The sequence below is a fragment of the Epinephelus lanceolatus genome, chromosome 13, assembly GCF_041903045.1.
Source record: "Epinephelus lanceolatus isolate andai-2023 chromosome 13, ASM4190304v1, whole genome shotgun sequence".
Classification (NCBI taxonomy): domain Eukaryota; kingdom Metazoa; phylum Chordata; class Actinopteri; order Perciformes; family Serranidae; genus Epinephelus; species Epinephelus lanceolatus.
In genome coordinates this window covers 13411361-13432936 of record NC_135746.1, presented here as the reverse complement: position 1 = coordinate 13432936, position 21576 = coordinate 13411361, and the positions used below count along the sequence as shown (strand labels likewise).

At 41.1% G+C, this 21576-nt stretch overlaps 1 protein-coding gene across 2 annotated transcripts in view; it reads right to left on the bottom strand.

The window, feature by feature from the left end:
* The window catches only part of hbs1l (HBS1-like translational GTPase), a 39360-nt gene extending 25817 nt beyond the window's left edge, over positions 1–13543 (bottom strand). The window contains exons 1-5 of one of the 2 annotated variants that reach the window (XM_033648542.2): positions 13376–13543; positions 12603–12671; positions 11176–11304; positions 10769–11014; positions 5645–7348 (exon numbers count right to left, since the gene is read on the bottom strand). In XM_033648542.2, the coding sequence (XP_033504433.2) occupies positions 5796–7348; positions 10769–11014; positions 11176–11304; positions 12603–12671; positions 13376–13418 (2040 nt within the window). In that variant the 5' untranslated portion in view covers positions 13419–13543 and the 3' untranslated portion in view covers positions 5645–5795. Of the gene's footprint in view, positions 1–5644; positions 7349–10768; positions 11015–11175; positions 11305–12602; positions 12672–13375 lie in introns of those variants that run through there. The other variant, XM_033648541.2, reaches the window with a different exon arrangement.
* Between the last annotated feature and the right edge of the window lie 8033 nt (positions 13544–21576).

Genomic DNA, 21576 nt, shown 5'->3' with positions numbered 1-21576 from the left:
GGGTGTAGTAAGAAAGTAGTCCCTACATGAAGCTGCTCACAACAAGGTCTGTGGAGTTATCTGCTACACTATTTTGCCAATTGTCTTTGATGCAGATTTAAATGCTGCCGAGCTCAAAACATTTGATGTGGATGAAGTCTTATGGCCAGAACCACAACGAAGGGGCGATTAAGCGTATTTTTTTTCCTTCTTCTAAAACATATGTTGTTGTTTTCCTCTATGGTGCTTTTGTGTGAGCTGCGTGAGAACATTATGAGAAAAAAAAAATCCCCTTATATGTATTTATGGTGTCCTATGTTCTAAATATACATCAGTACTTTACACATTTGGAGATCTGTGTTGGTGTGTTTACAACAAGTATGACAACTTTACTGCAGCCTGCTAGGTTTATACCCTGCACACAAAAAAAGCAAAAGCCACAAGTACCTTCCACTCACACTATCAGTGCCTTGTTAGTGGTTCGTGTGCTTATTCAAATGATGGTTTGTGTTCTGTAATGATGCAAAAACACAATTTTTTTTCAAGACTTTGAAGACTTTTGCAAGAATTATTTGCCTTCGCAAGAGGTGTGTAAAGTATTGCTGGTTTGGTGTAAGGTTTTGTGGTTAGATCTGCAAAAATAGGCTTTGGTTTCAAAGATAGTGCCTCACTGCCTCAGCAATCAGCGAAGAACTGAGGGAGAGATTTCAGACGAAGCACTGAAGAGTCCAATTCGACTACCATATTTTAATCGGAATAAAAACCAGGGGGATTTCTTGATAACTTGTTGCAGGCGCTTATCTGCGCTAACTGCAAAAATGTGAAAAAGTAAATTTGAGATTGCTACCAAGCTGACCCAAGAATATCCACAGTTGTGACTCATGACTGGATCCACCTCTAAATACAATATTTCTGCACTTCCACTGATACACTTGCACCAACATCGCTGTCATAGCAAGGTTTGTTTTTCTTCGGCCTGCAAAACCACAACATGTCGGTGATAAATGACCGAGAATAATATCTGAAGCCACCCCACAGACCTTGCAAACATTCGCACAACTACTTTATGAGGTCAACTCTCCAATTTCTTGAAATAAGAATGCAGCTTTTTCCACTTAAACACAAAATCCTACTTTCTGTAAACACACCACACCACAACAAAGCCGTATTACTGACAGCATGTCAATCCAAACGCACCCGCTTTCTTTTGACCACTTGTTGTTGGTAATATGGTATTTTCCAGCACTGGCACCACATCACAACAACACTGTGTTTGTGCAACATGTACGCTTTGCAGAACTGCAGAGCCTGTAAAAACACAAAATGATTTGATCTGTCAAAGCCTTTGTCAAAGCTGTGAAAGCTGAGAGACATGATCAGATTTTTCCTACGTAGGTGGTGTGTGAGAGACACACACAGAGTAAAAGATGATCGGCTGCTGCGCCGAGTCGCTGTGCGCCCGGGCTGACATTTTCTCCCAGAGTGCAGCTTCCTGCTCAAACCCACACACACCGGCTCGCCTTAAGAAAAAAAAAATAAAAAGGACATAACAGTTGCTGGACAAACCCACTTGCTAATAAGCCTGATTCATTTCTAGACTTTCACATCTGAACGAAACACTTTAGATACATATCTTCACTCACAAAACCAAACACACCACAACATCTCTAATACACCTAATTATTTCCAAACATTGCATTACTCCTAGGACCTCGCCTAAACTGAGAAACCTGTTTGACTTCTAATGTTTGACTTGTCATTATTACCACTATCTACCCTTTTATTATCTATCATTACCCTCAGGCTCACCAGTCTATGTTTGACACCCTGAGGGTCCACTTCACTCAGCTCTCTGCACCTGTATAAAGTTTACACACATCTAGCCCAAACCCTCCCTTCAAACAGCAGTCTCACATTTAAGACAACAATGAGGCACTGCAAGAAAATGACTACACAGTAAGGAAAGTTTGACATCAGCCCTTATCATCTCCTCCTGTCTCATAACTGCAACATAGTCCAGTGTCCTGACAACAGTAACAAGATTAGGTATTTTAAAGGTTACCGCATATACAACACGTCTCCTTACACTTGTTGCTGCTAATGAATGTTGTTATCTACCAACCCTTGAACCAGTCATTGTTCAATCTGAAGTCTTAAACATGCATTTCTTTTTTTAAGGCCAAGGTTCCCCATTCAAACCAATACCAGTGACTCACACTGAAAAAAAACGAGATGCCTTAAAGGGACAGTTCACCTAAAAATCTAAACTATATATTTTACCTCTTTCCTGTAGTGGTATTTATCAGTCTAGATTGTTTTGATGTGAGTTGCCAAATGTTGGAGATATTGGCCATAGAGATGTCTACCATCTCACCAATATAATGGAATCCATCTACTCACGGATCTGAAGTCCATGCTTGTGACAGCGCAAGATGTTAACATTAGTGGCGTCATCTTTGGGTATGCTGTAACGTTAGCTAGAGTCTATTTGGGGGTAGGTAGTATGGAATTATGATATATGATACTGTTGTGCTTTCATCTTCCAAAATAAGCTAGGCTAACCCGTCTGGATGTGCATGGGTAGAAATCACTGAATAAAACAAGGGATCTTCCATTTATGTCAGTGAAGGCAACTCCGCTGGGTTGTGGTCTCCAGCTCAGGCGCAGAACAGCAAGCGTGGTCCATGCAGTGAGCTGCTAGCACCGTTCAACCTTTACTAAGTAACTCCTTCGAAGACTTGCAGTCCACATACGGAATCTTATCACGTCAGCTAACCAATCAAATCGTTCAATCTAGCAACAAGGAAGCATTTGTAAGGGAAGAGAGGGGGCACAAACGTAACTATTATGAACTGCCTTACAATACCAAAAAAATATTTATTTTTTTTCTTGTAAATGCATGCGTCCCTTTGGATCATTTTGTGTCACTCTCTAAATGCAGATGTTTCTGCGGGTCTGTGAATGCAGCGCAGGCAGAGCTCAACATGAGTTCAACAGCACTTCAAGAGTCGTGAGGTGGATAACTGGTAGCTGATCAGATCCGATTGACGAGGAGGAGCAGCTGCTGCAGAGGCGTGATAGACTCAGTTAAGTTTCACTTTCAATGTGCCTGACCTTCTGCTGCTCCATCTGTGCCAGGAGTGACAGTATGGTGCTTTCAATAACCAACCGGTATACACGTTTCAACAGCATTCCTACTAAAAAGTTCAGCTTCAAAAATAGAAAATCTAATTGTGACAGGAGATGTTTTAATCATGGCTGGCCACCACAAATAAATGAATGTGTAGGAAACCCTACGCTCAGTGGTGCTAGGTGAGCCAACAGTAGATCCATGCTTCCTTTTGCGTGGTGATACGGTTGGCAGGTGTAGTTTAGTAGAAAGAAAATAGTTCCTACATGAAACTGCTCACAACAAGGTCTGTGGATTATCTTGAAAAACCAGGTCATGATTTCTGTAAAGAGACATTGCTGTTGAATTGTTCAAATGTATTGTTTTGGCACTTTGAGCACCACAAGCTGAGTGCCATCTAGTTCCATTACACTGGAGAGAAGGCAGACATCTCTACGGCGATGTCTCTAACACTTATCAACTCACACCAAAACAATCTAGACTGACATTTAGCACTACAGGTAAGAGATAAAAAATGTCATTTTGAGTTTGAGGTAAACTCAAGTCTTAGATAGGCTAAAGAAATATATACACTGCACATTTTCTTTCTAAAACATTTTATTTTACGCAACTCCCTAATAGTATTTAATTGATGCCAATATTTCATCCTTGAATATAGAGTTACTACTGTGAAAACATACACACTCTACTTATATTTTAGATACAAATAGGGAATACAACAGGGTTTTAAATGGCTGTGTATACTCAGCTCAAAACAACCACCCTAGAAAGACACATTTTCGCTCTCAGACACACAATAACACACAAACCAGAGAGACACGCCCAGACACAGGTGCATTCTGAGTGCGTACATTCAGTCATCTTTATTTCAAAATTGACAAATTAACCTCTGGCAGAGTGTTATGACACACCCTACGTGAATCAAACTCATTTGTACATCCTAATATTAAAAGCTTGTAAGAACAAGAAAAACCTCTTTTACCTCGGGTCTGGAGGCATTCATTTTGACTCATCCAGTGCTCTCTTTATTCACAGCGCTTGTATTCATAGTAAACTCATTCCTACAATATCAAACATTAAAAGTGTTCATTTGTCTGCGTGCACGTGCATGTGTTTGTTCTCGCTCCCTCATGGGAAAATCTCCAGGTGTCCTCTAAACCAAAATGTCTACCCCGTGATCTCAAACACAGGCAGCAGTAAACCAGAACAATGGTTAACTGATCCATATTCCAATAGCTGCAGCACACCTGCAAACAAAATCAACCTTTTTTTTTCTCTTTTGAAGGTTCATGCAGATCAAAAACTCACAAAAAAAAGAGGCCGTGCAGAAAGAGATATGCTTTGAGTTTTCCCTGGCTAAGATTATACTACTTCAGTCTCATACAAAAAGAACGTCAATTAAAAAGCCAAATGGCCATCAAAGCGTAGAAAATAGGACTCAAATTTAAAATGTAGAAAAAATACTGACCAAAGTAAATGAGAAAAGTTCTACAAGTTCTTAAAATACATACAGTCCTTTGAAACTTAGCTGCGATTATTTCCAAGCTGCCAGAGAGACTGAGCAGTTTATACTGTTTGACTTAAACATTGTTCTATGTGTAGTAGCAAAATGAGACTTGTTTGTTTGCCTTTATAAAAACAGAAGTGCATAATGTGGTAATACTGTTTCTAGCAGTTTGTTTAAGCAGTTATTAGTGTGTCATTCTCTTGTACTGTTGGTCCCAAAAGTTTATTTGCTCTCCATGATTGATTGTGGGGCATAATTAAAAAGACTGTTGACCCTGAGGGCTGCATCTCTTTGAGTTCAGTTCAGTTGGTGGAGCAAAGGCCACCCAAAAGCTCTGAGGTTCCCATCCAAAGTGAGCCAGTTTAGCACCAACCTGAGCGCTGCTGAGATAAGGGAACACTTCAACCCCCCAAATGACCATTTGAATATCAGTTACTCAGCCTGTGTTTTGTTTAATTTCCCGCATGCCTCTAAGGAACAAAGTCTCCAAAAGTGTAGAAAATTTCTCAATGAATTGAAGTCATAGTGGTCCGTGTTTAGCAGCAACAAAACTATATCACGATCTGTTTGCAAACTCACACACAACTTGTGCCGTACAATCCAATTTTCATTTATCCAGTCGTATGCTCAGTACTTCCCAAACAGACAGCCCTTTCTTACAGGGAACTGAAGTAAAAGTGAAACTTAATGTATGCTATCTTCACACCAGACTCCATTGACAAAAACAGTAATTTTACTTTGCTGCAGACTTTGGTAAACCCAAACTAACCCTTTGAAACACCAAAGCTACACAATAACGCTAAATAACTAGCTGACAGAGGCAGGGGTAGACCAGCAGCTCTCATGTTTAGCAAAGTAAAATTACCATTTTTGTCAATGGAGTCTGGCTTTGAAGAGAGTTTAGCTTAAGTTTCACTTCCGTTCAGTTCCGTGTCAGAAAGGGCCGTCTGTTTGGAAAGTACTGAGCATACGACTGGAAAGTAAGTTGTAGATTATACTTTACAAGCTGTGTGAGAGTTTTTAAACAGATGTTTTGATATAGTTTTGCTGCTGTAAAATGTGGACCCAGATGCCAAAGTTTTCTTCACAAATTCAGCCTAACACAGGGTAAATAACTGGCACAAAGCTTATCATTTGGGCAGTGAAGTGTTCCTTTAAGTAAGACTTGTTTCCTCTTGTCTACCTGGTGAAAGCTTTTCGCTGATTAGCACGGACGATGTCATCAGGTGAGGGCGTGTCGAAGCAGAACGGTGCAATTGGTGAGAGCGGGATATGCTGCGCTTCAGATTTGTCCTGCGATTTCCACAGGAAGTCCTGGCAACCATTTCCTGTCCTCTTATCCCTTACTGTTCTCTTCAAAATGTTTCTCACCCGTTTCTGATGTTTGCGGCTCGGAACTGACAGAGTAATTGCAAAAACTGACGGCTGTGCAAACACCGAAGAGTCCAGCCCCATGGAAACAGAAGTTGGAGAGGACGGTGAGGGAAGGTCGTTGTCAAAGTGACGAGGGGCTGCTCCATCCGACTGGGCCATGAGTGCGCTCAAATCAATAGTCTGCTTCTGCTTGGATGGCCTGATGTTTTGGTGGTATGGTTTGTGGTTGAGCATACGCTTGGTCCCACCCTCTGTAGCACCCTGTGCTAACACACCAGCCCTCTCTGGTTTTGCTGGTGAAAGGAGCGAGGTGAGGGAGTACTGTGACCCATTTGAGGTGGTTGAGGTTTTGTCTTTGTGTTCAGATGCCAAATGTGACAAAGAGAGCAGCTCAGAGATGCCAGGTGGTTGCTTCAGTGCACTTGCTGGAGATTTTGCACTCACGGGTTGAGGGGAAGTGAAGGAGCTGTTGGTTTGATGCTGCAGGGCTAGCTGAGACAGTGGCACAGTCCCACCTAGGCATGCAGGAGCACTGTTGGTTGGTTGAGGAAACTTGAGTGTGTTTGCTGGTTGTCCAGTGCTCTGTGATTGAGACTGAATGTGCATATTCCTGTTTTGGTGCTGTGAAGCGAGAGCAGACAGCAAGAATGTTTGTGCTGGTGCCGCCATCCCCTGACACGTCACAGAAGTTATGCTGCTTTGGGGAGTAGGAAAGGAGTTACTGATAGTTGGGCTGCGGTTTGAATGTTCCTGGATTAAATCAGCCAGTGATGGGCTTCCCTTAGGATCGGCCATTGTGGCTTTGCCTCCAGTCGCAACTCCCACTGGGCGCTGATTGCTCAAGACGACAGAACTGAGACTCCCAAACCCAGGAGGAGCAGCCAGAGAGGAGGTTACAGTTGTCATCTTGGGGTTGTTGAGCGACAGACTACTGAGTGAAACTGAGAGGAGGGTGGGGGCTGAGCCAGGAGATGTTGAAGTCATGTTTAAAGACGCCAGCGTTCCAAGTGAAAGACTACTCTGATTGGACAGAATGGACGGAGGTGAATGAGATCCTACGGTGAGAGCACTTAATGAGGGCACACACAAACCTCGTCCTACGTCAACTCCTCCCGTCGCCTTACTCTTCTGCCCGTGCTCAGACATGAGCTGTGCCAGACTGGCACCGCTGCTAACACAAGCACCGTTCTTTACATTTTCAGAGCTGCTAACTACGGGGTCAGCCTGATGTTGCGATAAGAGGTCGCGCAAGTTTGGTGCACTTGCTTGCACATGCGGGCGTGTGTGTTTGCACCAATCAGCCTGGGGTTTATGTGCACTGGATGTAGTGTCTGTGTGAGAAGCAGACAAGCTGGCTCCTTACCTTACAAAAGCCAATTGCAGTTGTTGAAGAGGAGGGACAGGAGCACCACAGAGCAGAGGCCAGATGAATCATACGATAAACACGAGGGAGAAGAACAGAAAGAAGGCACTTTGTTAAACATTTGCATTACTAATATGTGTAATTGCACACATTTGTGTGAAATAAACAGGGAAAAGCCACTGGCTGTTAAGCTCTCGTGTACACACAATACTGATAAACATCATGCAAAATGGTCTTTTGTTCAAGTATCTTTAGTGAGAACCCACAGGCAGTTAGTCAAAAAAATTATGCTACAGTATCAGATGTTGAATTATCACCAAGCAAATCATTCATGGGTCCATTCTGCAACAGTCCAGGGCTGAAACTAACCATTATCTTCACTGTCCATTAATCTGTACATTAGTTTCTCAATTAATGAGTCAGTTGTACAGTTTATTAAATGTCAGAAAATGCAGATCAGTGTTTCCCAGAGTCCAAAATGACGTCCTCAAATGTCATTTTGTCCACTACAGAAAGACATTCAGTTTCCAGTCATAAAGGAAAAAAAGGAACCAGAAGATTTTCCAATTAAAGAAGCTGATTTTTTTTCTTAAAAAATTACTCAAAATGATTACTCAATTGGCAAATTAGTTTAATTTATTTAATAGCTGACAACTTATCGAGTACTTACTTATCGTTGCAGCACTACAATATTCTTGTTCTCATTTCTTAACCCCGCCTGGACTTTAAACCCTGTTTTACATTAATGTGGCCTACATCAAAAACCCATTACAGCTGCTTTGGGTCCGTTTCTCCATTATCTTTAATTCTTTACAGTAATAATATCAGCCTTTTGTTCATAATTACTTTTAAGTCAAGGATAATTGGTCATTTATATTATATACTAAGATAGGTTTTTGGAAGATAGATGTTTGGTTATTATGATTATATACATATAGATGGGTTATTTTTGTGTGACAGAGTTAAAAGATAATAAATTGGTATATTTAGAAAAGTCTTAGGTATAGGTTTATCTATACAGAGGAAGCTGTCTGTTTCATTTCACTCAATGCATTATGGAGAAGGGGTGGGATTTAGCAAGTTTGTACTTCAGAGGAGAGGGAGTCACTTTTTTGAATGCGTAAATTTAAGTAACAACACACTAACATTTGCTTTCCATTATATGTAAATAGTACTTTCAATCTGTCTGCTTGTTTGTATGTTCATGTCTTTTTGCATGTTTGAAATAAATATCAAATATTTACAGTCATTTTAACTGATGACGTCTGCTCTTGACTAGACTCTAAAAGCCAAATATATTAATTACTACGTCACTATAATATGATAACCATTCAGTTATATTTGAGTGGAAATATTATTCAAGATGTAATCAAAAACGCTAAAATGTAGGAGACGCAAAATATTTTGACGAGCAATGTCTGTTTATACTGAACTATTTCTAACTGTTAATCAAGTGATACAAATAGACGAGTACGGGACGGGTACTGAAACCTGGTATTAAACGGGCCCGAGGGCTAAATTATTAAAATTAAATTATTATTTTATCTGTGCTGGGTGTAATTTATCATAATGCTGCAGCCTTTCATTCTGTCAGGGCTGAACTCCTTACCATAATCATAACAACAAACACGCACACAATGTGAAAGGAAAGAGAGACTGTGGTAAAGAGGAATTGAAAATAACTAAATAAAATTAATCAGATTGACAACAGATGCAATCAGTACTGTAAATAAGTTCAATAAAACCTTGGCAAGTAAAAACCAATACTTTCTTACAGCAATACACCTGTTCAACAAGCATAAACACCTTAACATGTAGAAAGTGAGTCTGTCATCCGCTGCAGCTATGTTTTACACAAGCACAGCACGCTAGCTCTGCTAAAAGCAAACTATAGCAAACAAGCTAAAAGTAAAGCTGTCTGTATGCAGTCTAACTCTTTAGCATAGTTTGCCATTTATCTTAGAATTGGGCAAATTCTTTGAAACTTAGCTGCCGGCTGAGACAAACAGCCTCTCCTCTGTCTCCCAGAGGTACCTGCAGGCAGTGAGGAATGACTGATGCTGACTAATGAAAACTAAACTTCACTCAGCTCTGTGACGTCAGGAGTATTGTTTATACAGTGACTGCGCTGTTTTAAACATTATCGTTGCTTCGTCAGGTGACTGAGTATCATTCATTCAGAAAGGAAGCAGCAACATGAGAAAGAATAACACATACTATGAACTGGCTAACTGTGTACTATCTGAATCATTTTGCATACAAGCTAAGAGCCTCTTCAGATCCTGTGCTGTGTTTGGCAAATAACTGGAGAAAATGTTCAAATGACACCAATAACTAGGGATGCACCGAATATTCGGTAATCAAATATATTCGGCCGAATATTGCAAAAAAAAAAACCACACACATTCGATATTCAGTGGAATAAGTTAAAAGCAAGGCCGAATAATAGCGGCGCGGTTTTGATAACGCTATCAAACAGCGTGCCGTGACAGGCGGATTAAAATGTCGGCAGTGTGGCGATCCATCCGTCACCGCACTCGCGACTAAAAATAGTTTTGAGCGAGCAAAATAGGCTTAAATCATTCAGCATGCTGTGCAAGCAGCCTACAGATTTCAACCAGCAGCAGAAATGAAAGGCGAATCCCACCGATTGTGGGTTGAACGGGGGTCACAGACACAGACAGTAATGTATTCCTGTCAAATACGGCGGCCATCGGCTTACCGGTGCGGAGAAGTCGGCTCCAATAATATCCTCTTCTTGGCGTGTGGACTGCCCAGAAGTACCTGAACAGCCGAGCCAGCCAAACACAGGTATGTGACGTGTCAGAGGAGAAACAAGCCGTTAACGGGCCACAAACCTCACCGCACTTTAGGGACTGTTCTTTACTTATGAAGGGACTGTCAGGGGAGGAGGGTGGCTGGTTGATTCTTATTTTATTTATTTATTTTATTTTGATCCTCCCTATGTTAATCACTTATTGATGCTGTTTTTGAAGTATGAATAAGTCAGTAAGTAATTTATTCCATTGAAATATCATTGATGTATTATAGAAAAGTGATTTATCTTTTTATAAATGACAAAAGGCACATCTGCCTCATTTTCGCTGTGGTATCGTGATACTACTCAGAACCATGATATTTTCATTGGTATCATACAATGGGATCCAATTTTGGTACCGTGACAACACTAATCTGGAGGAGGTTCATCTGCAAAAACTAATGAAAAACTAAACAACGATATTCAGTATTCGGTACTCAGTATTCGGCCAAGCATTTAATATTATTCGGCTTCGGCTTCGGCCACAAATTTTCATTTCGGTGCATCCCTACCAATAACATTCTCTAATATGTAACTACAGTCAAGAAAAATTCCTGACTAATAAAATGACCATAATTTGATCCGCTCCCGGCGTACCTTTCCCTGCCTCTGGTCTTATTCTTTGTGGAAGCGGCTCTTTCTCCTGACCCACTCTTGCTACCGGAGCCATCTCTTCATTGGTGCTTCTGGTAACTGGGGCCGTCTTAGCGTCTTCAGACAGGACTGCATCCAGGGCCTTCTGTGGGTCGAATCCGCATCTTATGGCTGCCTGGGTCAGGACTGAATCTGGCACTGCATCTCCGAGCACAGTGCGCATATGGTCCAGACAGGAATACAGCTTGGCTATAAAGCACAACACACACATCAGACACAGACATTATGTTTGTGAGGCAGAAAAAAATTAAAGATTAAACAAAGAACAACAGATCAAGAAAATAAACCACTTTTAGCATTCTCAAACACAAAGATCAAAGGTACAGGTCAGAAGATCTTAATAACATTACCTTGATCAAGAGGGTCGAGGTCGTGGCTGACGGTCGGGGACATGGGAACATCATCTTCATATTCTTCCTCTTCTAAAGGCTCTTCCCTTGGTGCTTGCCTCTCTTGACGTGAGTAGATGAACTGATTCGCTGTAAAAACCACAAACATCTTTACTTATTGGCCAGTTACAAACTAAGAGATATGATGTCTGGTTAATGCGGTATAATTTAAAGGAGAGGTGGGTAGGATTTAGTGGCATGGAGCAGTGAGGACTGCAGACTGCAACCAGCTGAAACTTCTCTCATGTGCCAAACGTGAACTCCCAATTAGGAATTCCTTCAGTGTTCATTGTTCATGATGTTTTTATCAGGAGCCAAATTACCTGCAGAGGTCTCTTCCTCTCCAAAAGAAGCAAACCAGGTGATTAAAACACTAAATAAAGAGGTTTCAGGTTACAAATCAGGGTTTCCCTAAAGCTATTCAGCATGTCACAGACTTTTTTACTGGGACATTTTACTGGGATCTGAATAACATATAGTGTAAAAATAATGGCCGTAGCTACTGAGACGGCACCCATTGGTTTGAAGCCTCAAGTTCAGTGCCCAAGCCATCACCATTTTGGTTTTTGGAAGCCATAACTGACCATATTTGGATGAGAAGCTGGCGTTGAGAAGGAGCAAGGAGTGGTCCTGACTGAGAAGGTGGGGACACTACTGGCAGACAGCCTGTCACTTAAAGTGAGTTGTATAAAAATCCAACCTCCATCAGTTGTCATAAGCAATAAAAAAAAATTAGCTATAGAGACCAAATGCGTTTTTGTTCCAGGCTGCAAACATATTTATTTCTGCTGTAGCGTTGGGCATTTTAACACGGGGGTCTACAGGGGTTGAATGGCTTCTGGAGCCAGCCTCAAGCAGCGATTCGGCTCCTCGCAGACGGGCCCCTAACTGAGCACCTGCTATTGTATATACGCCTTTTTTTCCCCCTATAAAGTTCAGGCGGTTTCTAGCGGGAGCCACATTATCCCCGGGTCTCCTCCTCGCCAAAACAACAACAAAAAAACACTGAACAAAGGAGTTTCACATTAAAAAATCTGCATCTTTCCATCGCAGCTCGTCATCAAAGGCTCATTCTGAGGAGACGAAAAGGCGACGATGCTTATTTTCAGTTGATCATACACTGAAAAAACATACTGATATATCCCATCATTATTATATTCCCCTAACTCCTACACACTGGACCTTTAAGTGGTTATTTAGTCACATAAAACCCTTACTGAAAATAAAAATAAACAAAGAAAAACTGCAGTTTTCCACTCATAAATGTCCTGTATGTTACTAGTGTTATCTTTAACTGAGTAAATCAAATGAAACTAAGTTCTCACAGACTATCTATAAGCAAATATATATTCTTTATGCCTTTTAATGCTGCATTCACTGACACCAACCTGTTGCTGGTGATATGCAGCAGTAGTCATCATCCACAGAGTGTCCATACACGTCATCGTCGTCAAAGTCTGGAAAAAAAAAAAAAAAAAAAAATTATATATATATATATATATATATATATATATATATATATATATATATACACACATTAATGTTAAACTGTTTCTCTCTTTCCTTACTTTACACAAACATACACATGTAATGCAGCTGTAGTTAAGATAAAGAGCCCTTTGTTGCAGCTGTCACTTAGCCTTGTCAGCAACTTTGCAGAATGCATAACAAACAGTGAATTGGGGGCCACATCATTTGCTGTGCTTACTTCACTGTAAGATTTAGAAATAGGGCGGTCTGGTAAATTAATAAAGTCAGGGGGTGTCTATATGCAACAATGTATTAGAAGCTTGTAACATGACTTTCAAAACACTGGAGTTAGCTAGCTAAGTGGCTGCCTTTAACTTCAGTAGACATAAACATTAGTTAGCTTGTAGCTACATAACCAATGTAGACACACCCCATTTAGCTCTAACGTTACACCGTTACTCTGAAAGCTTGAGTATATAAAAAGACAACAGTATTACGTTGCAATTTATCTTGTGCCAGGTGCCAAGTGACACGACAGCAACGTTATCATGCCAGCTAAATTAGCTAGCGTTAGCTGTTAATGCTGCAGTCAACAACAGGGAAACGTTAGCTTAGCGGCTAACGAGTTTAGCGGTTTGAGGCCTTGCCGTGACGCTTAAATCGCTACCAACAGCTGGCTAAGGTTATCTACCTTCATCGTAGTTGTAACCTCGAACATTTCTGTGCCGAGACATTTTGGTTATGTGTCTTCTCTCGGCCTCAGGGTAAATGCTTTCGGCTCACAGACTGCTGAGGCATGTGTCTCACTGCCCGACTGCCATTGCTGCCGCTGCCGCTGCTGCGTGAAATTACAGCAGTTGTCAGGACACAATCGATTCTTCAACCTCTGTGATACATAATTTAAATTAAAACTTTTTAAAAGTCTTTTATTTTTTCGTATTAGTGTGTTTTGCTTGATGGTCAACAACGAAGTTGTTAAAATAAAATTTTAAAAACATTTTTTTCTTGCTGACGTAACTTCCGGTTGCAGCTGCACCGATGCGACCTGGGATCAGATCTACCAAACCAGCTTCACAATTTGCACCCTGTCTGACAGAGAAAAACTGACCTCCAATCAGTTAATGTTTGCAGAGCGTATTTTCTACACACATATATACTGGAATAACTAGGAGTTAAGTAAAATTAGACCAAATATACGATATATATTTTAAGAAATCATCAGGGGCAAAGCAGGAAGAAATGTAGGTTTCATTAGTAGCTATAGCACAGAATGGAAATCCAGTGATAAGAGTCATTAAGGTCTGAGTGGTAAAACAGTAGGGGTGGGCAAGACCATGAAATTTGGTTTCAATATGATACCAACCCAACCAACATTTGTACGCAGGGCCACGTGAGTTGTAAACGGGATGAAAAATTGATCATATGTGGGATTGTTCATGGGTTACATATTGGCCCCATACCTATCGTCCACATGGGTGGGTTTACCCAAGTAAGCCCCAGATAAGATGCCCATTTTGGGCTCATACCCACTTAACATAACCATGTGGAGCCCACTTGGGCAAAGCCAAGAGGGCAAATCCCATGTAGGGCCAATTTTTCAACCCATAATCAACCCATATGGGCCCTACATACAAATGCTGGACGGGAAGTAATCCAGGGCCAGAATCCCTGATATCGATACAATACGTTTTATTATTAAAATGGCTTGTGTACTTTAATGTAGAGGTAAAGGAGTGTGTCATTATTTATGACGTAAATAATCAGGGTGCTAAAGTAACAGCTAATGGTGACCAATAACAGTTTGAAAATGTGACATTAACCAATGCTGAAGATCTGATTTGACTAAAATATTAGTTTCACTACTATATATGTCAATATTTCTTGCCTGAGCCTAACTAAAAACTTCTGCCAGTGAACTCTGTGTCAGGGGTCTGGATGCCGAGGCATCTCCCACTGCGCTTCTTTTCAGCTGCAGCTCCAAGTTCTCTTTCTCATGTTTCTTTTTATCTCTTTTATTAAGCCATCACTCCTCTTACATGTCAGATTAAACTCGTCAGGATACACACAAGATGTGTTCACAAGAACAGAACATTATTTGCACCGACAGTTTTACTCTTAAAACAAATAGGTACGATGAAGAAAAGAGAAACGAATCCCTTTTTTGTACCGATCCCATCGAAGTTAGAATCACTCTTCAAAGTGAAAATGTAGTATCAATAGTAATATTTTGGTACCGATCCACTCTTATTAAAGGTTTAATGCATGAATCTGTCATTAGTCCTGTTCTTGGAAAAACCAGAAACTCTCAGGAGGATGACGAAGATGATCCACCTACCCTTTGATGAATGAGGAAACACTTAAAATTCATATTAATGATAATGATGCCTTATTAACGTGAAAGAGGAAGCACAATATGAACAATGATAAAGTGATAGAGTTTCTTTCCTTCCTGCACAACCGTGTAAAAATGATCTGAAGAGGTCAAGAGAGGTGCACTTGAAAAAAAAATGTTCGAGAGTTTGCCTGCACAAAGTGCACGCACAGCTCTCAGTCCCACTTGTGATCTTGGGGTGTGAATGTCTAAGGTTGTCAAAGGTTATGCCCTATGGTTAGAGACCAACCCATCTGAGCCCACACTCTACACCGCGCACAAACACCCAGTGAGTGACATCACTTTTTCCTACTATCTTTGTATCACAAGAAACTTATAGCCTGTCGACCACAAAAGGGAAAGAAATAAGATGTATGCGCCCCCCATGCTCTTGTGTCGGTGCACGGGTTTATCTGCCACTTGGTCTCTGCATATCTACATATGGTCACACGCATATGTGTGCAGGTGTATGCATGTGTCCTGATCTCATCCTCTGTGGCTTGTGTGCTGATGAAAGAGAGGAATGTGAAAATGTCAGACAATAATCTGATACCAGTGATGCAGGTGAGGTATACACTTGCACATCTGCACGCGCGAAATGAAATATGAGGTTTGGGGTGTCTCCTCAATCTAAAAATAGCTCAGAATAAAGAAAGACGATTGCTTAGGTAATTGTAAAGACCTTTTCACAATGATGGCTCATATTGCAACTGGCAGTTTGACAAAGAGCAGCTGTAATTGACAGGAACTAGTAAAAACGAGAAGAGGGAGTCATTCATATCAGGAAGGGACAGTGGTGGAGTTTATTATTTCTTGTGCACAAAGTTATACCTTTGGGTGTGTGTCTGTCTGCGCGTGCATGTGTGTGCCTCTAAGTGGGTGGAGGTTTCCCCTCTAAAATTCCACTTCCTGCGTTTTGAAGTCTTGGTTGCACATCTACATGTCAAAATAAACAACTGCACACACTCGCGCACACATGACACAAACACGCTGGCTTTGCAGGGTCACACAGGTGACAGAGAGGGAACTCTTCCTTTGCATCACTGAAATGTTTCTAGGACACTCTTAAACCAAAGGCAGCAAACAGCACCTGATATGTAATGGAAATGGAACATATTGCCTAAGTGAAAAGTTAAAGTTGTTATAGTGTTTGCAGCTTTTCTCCTGCATTGTCCCTGTTTGACATGACCTTTTGCAGTTGCTAAAACACAAACCTGGTAAACAAAACACCACAAAAATGTTTGCTTTTGTGCTGGTTTCTTTTTTAATGTTTTATTGCGTCTCTGTGCCTTTGTCAACGCAGTCAGACTTAGAGATGATTAAACATGCACTGCAACAGGGCTGAGGTGTGATTTTCACACATCTACACAGGATCTGAACAATTGTTTCCTTTGAATTTCTTTCAAGCGCTCTGGTCAAATCTGTGCCGACAAGGTTGCTGCAGTTCGCGGAAAGCCTGATCAATGAATCAGTGGCGGGCGAGGAGGATTTCTGAGAGAATTATTGTTGTACTGATTAGACGGATTAACCAGATGGATGGACAGATTGGTAGGAGAATGAGCGGATCAGTGGTTAGGTGTTTTGTTTAAATGATGCAACAAATTACATTACTGAGCAACTAATAAACTTCACCGTTTGCATCCATCTCCAATATATTTTCTCTGCTAGTGAATCCTACTCATTTCTAGGAGACGCACAAAATGGTTGTCAGCCAGTGGGTGACGGCGGTATCTACAGAATCAAGTGAAAGCAAAGGATTGCAAATCTGTCAACAACAGCATGCAAATCTGACAACAGATTAATCCTGGTGTCATTGTAGAAGACAAAGCTTGTGTGCAAAGTGGGTGAGGGGTGAAGGCTTCCCAAAAGTTGGCAGTGGGTATGAGGAAATGTTTTACATAATGTGCCAAGGGCACCAAGCATCATGGGAAGAGTCTTTCACAGGAACTTAGCCTCAGGGGAAAATGCAAAACATACACCTTTGGCAGCCTTTGACAGGTGGTCCAAACAACTAGAGTCAATAAAGAAACACACGGGAGGTCCTGAAAGTAGCAAACTGTGCATTCAGAAGGTAACAATTCTTAAACTAAATTAAAAGCAATAGTGATTTGTTAAATTAAAAACTCTAAGATTTGATTGACTATTTCCATACAGGGTGCATTCATTAAGCAAGTAGGTGTAATAAAATATTATTTAAAAATGTTCCCGAATAATGATAGCCAGGAGTGTGAACTCGAGTCACATGACTTGGACTCCAGTCAGGTTTGAGTTACAAATTTGATGACTTCAGATTTGACAAAATCAAAAGAGATTTGCAACTCAACTTGAACTTTAGCCCCAGTGACTTGTGACTTCACTTGCACTTGAGCCTATTTACTTAATAACTGAGACTTCTCTGTTTCAGGCTGGTGGATATGTGACACTCGCCACTGAGTGTCGGTCAGAACACAAAGCTGAACACTCTGGTGACTGCTTTGTCTTCTTCAATGTAGGCTTGAGATACACAGCTGGTGATGAGGACAGGTAGGGAGAGATATTTCTGTTTCTGAGTGTGTTGCTGTGTCTCAAATCACATACTTCCGTTAGTACACTTCCATGTAGTATACTATGTGCACTATGTACTTATTGGTGTAGTGCGCAAATTTCTACAGGGTAGTGTTGTCTCAAGCCGTTGTGCACTCAGCGGAAATGACGACTGCAAATTAGCTAGTTAGCAAACTAGCATCTGCGTTATCGTTTGCGGTACCAAATCATTACAGACTACTAAATTAATCTAATAAACATACTGTTGGCTTATACCCGACAACAGTATAGTGGTGCTTAGTGCAAAAACACATGTATTCAGTCGCACAGCTGCCATTTCCAGTTTGAAAAGTGGTCGCTCCCCTTCCGCTACGTAGCCAAGATGGCGACCATTGAGGGCAAGAAGTGTCCACAGTTCCACACTCAACTTCTTAACCGTTTTGAGTGCACCATCCGGGTACTCGTAGTGCACTGCATTTTTCCATACTTCTCAGTGTGAACGCGCTTATGCACTCAACATATTAAGTGTAAGTACAGAAGTACATGATTTCTGTGGAAACAAGACAAGAGCAAATACTGTAAACATCAGCATACTGAGTCCAATATACCTCATCTTTCAATCTATGGCTTATTAAACTAAGGAGTAAGCTACAAATTACTATTTAAGTAGGCATGGCAGCTTATAGCAAATGATGGACCCTTAATTAGCATCACTCAATTAACAGAAAATGACTGTCTGAACATGATCTTAACATAATATTTCAACAACTGTAGCCAACTACAGATTTGGTACCTCTAATTCTCACAGTCGCCGTATAGTTCAAGCCTTTCTAACAACTTCATAGCTTCCCTAAAGCCAATTTGGGAAGAGAAAGTTATATGAGACTGGACAGAAACATACAACATTCACTCTGTTGTAGTGCTAATAAATAGTGCTAAATAGTGCTCGTGTTTTTACAAATAAATCAGATATTAAGAATCAGTCATGATTTTTGTATATATTTTATGTGTTAAAATGGCACTGCATTTGGTGATGAGTGCATTATGACTTGTTTAGGGCTTGAAACTTTAAGTTTAGGACTTGGGATTTGACTTGGAACATGACTTGAAGACTGGCAAGACAATGACTAGCTCCTACCTCTGCTGGATTTCAATGCACATGTAGAAAAACCTATTATCAATAAGTCAACATGTGTGGTTTATTTAAACATGCAGGATCACATTCACTGCCTGTTTGACTTGGGATCAACCTTCTCCCAACGCAGGCCTTTACATACACATCAATACATACACACACTCACACAGACAATTAACAATACACACGTTTGGCCTTTCCCAAACTGGGTCTGAAAGCCTTGGTGGGGTGATAACTCGAGCCCAGGGGCCATCATTAAAAATCATTCAAATGAGCCAACCTGTGCACACAATGCTTTGCAAAGGGGGCGGCCATCACAATACCTGCCCTTAACCTGTCCAATCGTGCCCATGCAAATGACCTCAGCTGGGAGTCAATGGGTCTCAGGCTTCCTGCTCAGCCCACTGTGGGGAATTTGCATACCCAGGCTCCCTTCCTTTAATTTGGTTTCAGATAACAAGATGGAGTTTTTAATATTACCCTCGAGGGAAAAGACACATGTGGGGCTTGTGCAGAAAGAAAGAGTTAGAGACACACACTTGCAGGTAAACGCAAGGGTGTGGGTTTTGTTTGAACACTGTGGGGGGGGGGGGGGGGGGGGATATGCAACAGGAGTGCATTCTGGGGAATTTTTCTGCACCAATTTAACGTTGAAATGTCTTAAAATCCATTAAAATAAAAGTGCTACTGCTACTTTCATGTTGTTTTTGTTGGGGGGGACAGATGCACATGTTCTAAATATTAAGGTGGAAATGTTCCCTGAAATCTACACCTACATATATACGCACAAACCAGACATTTGGAAGCAGAATTGCATTTACACATTTGTTTATTTAAGTTATTTCTGTTGTTTCTTTTTTACCGTGGCATTAACAATTGTTATCATTACTGACCGTTTTACTGCCGTGTCTCTCGTATTGACCCACTTTATTTCCTATGTGGGTCATCATGTATCGCAATCTTGCACGATAGCTGCTATAAAATTAAAATTTGATTTGAATAGATTAGAGGTGACACCTCCTCAAGGCAAAAGTGACTGCTGGAACAATGCTTGCGTACACAGGTGTGTACAGGATTGGGGCCCTACAGGCGTTTGCAACCAGGCAGCCATGTAATACATTATAACACAGGCCTGCAGTTTGGTGTAGCGGCACTGTAAGTGAGCAGTTTCAGTAAATATACAGGGGAGAGCGGGGCACAACCTGACACATGTTAGAACATCTCTGCTACAAATGAACAGTTGTTGCTTTTTTCTAGAACTTACCTTTCGTCTACAGTTGCAGCAAGAAGTGGTGGAGGCAGAGGGTTAGTTGTAACACTTGCTGGTCAAGTCTGTTTAACACAATGAATTCAATCCAGTTCTATCTATAGACTATAGGTGTAACCGATGGACTCTAGTGTTGTCTGCGTTGTGTAGATATAAAAAATGGCCGGACCGTGGATATCTTTGAAGGCGATCTCCGTTTATTCCTGAAAACAAAATCCTCCGCCATACACAACCGTACAAACTCCAGCCCCTACACAAATCAAGCGACGCAAGATTAAAACACAGAAATTACCACAAGAGAAATGTCGCTTACCTCTCCCTTGGAGCCCAACAGCAAAAGGGGCGAGGTAAGGCAGGAAACACCCCTTTATATGTGGGGTACCCCGAAAGGTGAACGTAGGGGTACAGAGACAGAGTATCAGATGTTCTACATATTGTGTACAGTGGCCTAAGCCTGTCAGGTGATAAAAACTGAACCAAATCTTGTGGAATACTCAACATTACGAATGCACATTTGACTTGTCATGCATATTACTGCTGTATAATTGACCCTGGTCTCCATTTACATCAGGGGAAGGATAGGTATCCATACAGGCATCCATCCATCTCTTGGTCTCTCATTGATATTCAACGGTTGGATCGATGGATGTACATAGATTGGGTAACCTAGATCCGGATGTCGAAAGTGCTGAATGTAGGAATATTGACAAGTCTGTGAAACTGTGTCGATAAGATACCTGACAACTCAAAAATACAAAGTATATCTCTTTTAATTAAGGACATGACTTGCAAAAATTGAGAACATGGAACTGTAGTACCACGTTACAACTATGTTTTAGGCAACAAGACAGTTCTTAAGGTGATATGTGGTTGGATTCGTCAACAGCTCAGTCATCGAAAGACAAGTATGACAAAGAACTTTACTCATGCCAGCCGAAAATAGTCTTTGTCACTTAACTCAGCTGAAATACATCCAATCTCGGTGGAATTTTGTGGGTCACTGTTTGGAGGTGTTGTGGTCAACTGGCCGGAAGCACGAAAGGATCGACCCTGTGTGACCACATAAGAAGTCCATGTTACAATTTACCCCACGTTAGGTTGTGCCCCGCACTTCAGAGCCAACATATTTCATTAATAGACAATCTAAAAACTATTTTCCATGTCCAGTTTTGTAAATCTGTATATTTCCCTCTAAGTGTTTTACTTTTCTGTCCACCCTGTTGCATCACATAGTAAAATTTGCACTCCATAGCCATGTGTGTGTGTGAGTGTGTGCAGCCCTTTATCAGGCCACTATTATGATGACTGCCCTGGGACAATAGGCCGGTCTGGGGTGATGATAATTACAAGTGACCAGGACAATACGGTCGCGTATGGAGGAACTAATACAATGAGAAGACACATACAAATAAAGCATTAACCCCCTTCTCCTCCCTGCAATGAATGGCTGAGCGAGGACAGTCAGAGGGAGGATGGAGAACCAAAACAAGATCATCATAATACATGTTGCCTTAATACAGAATAATGCCGGCGTTATGCAACAAAGAAAGGAGCATTATGATGTTGCTCATCTTTGGAAGAAGGGTGCTGAAAAAC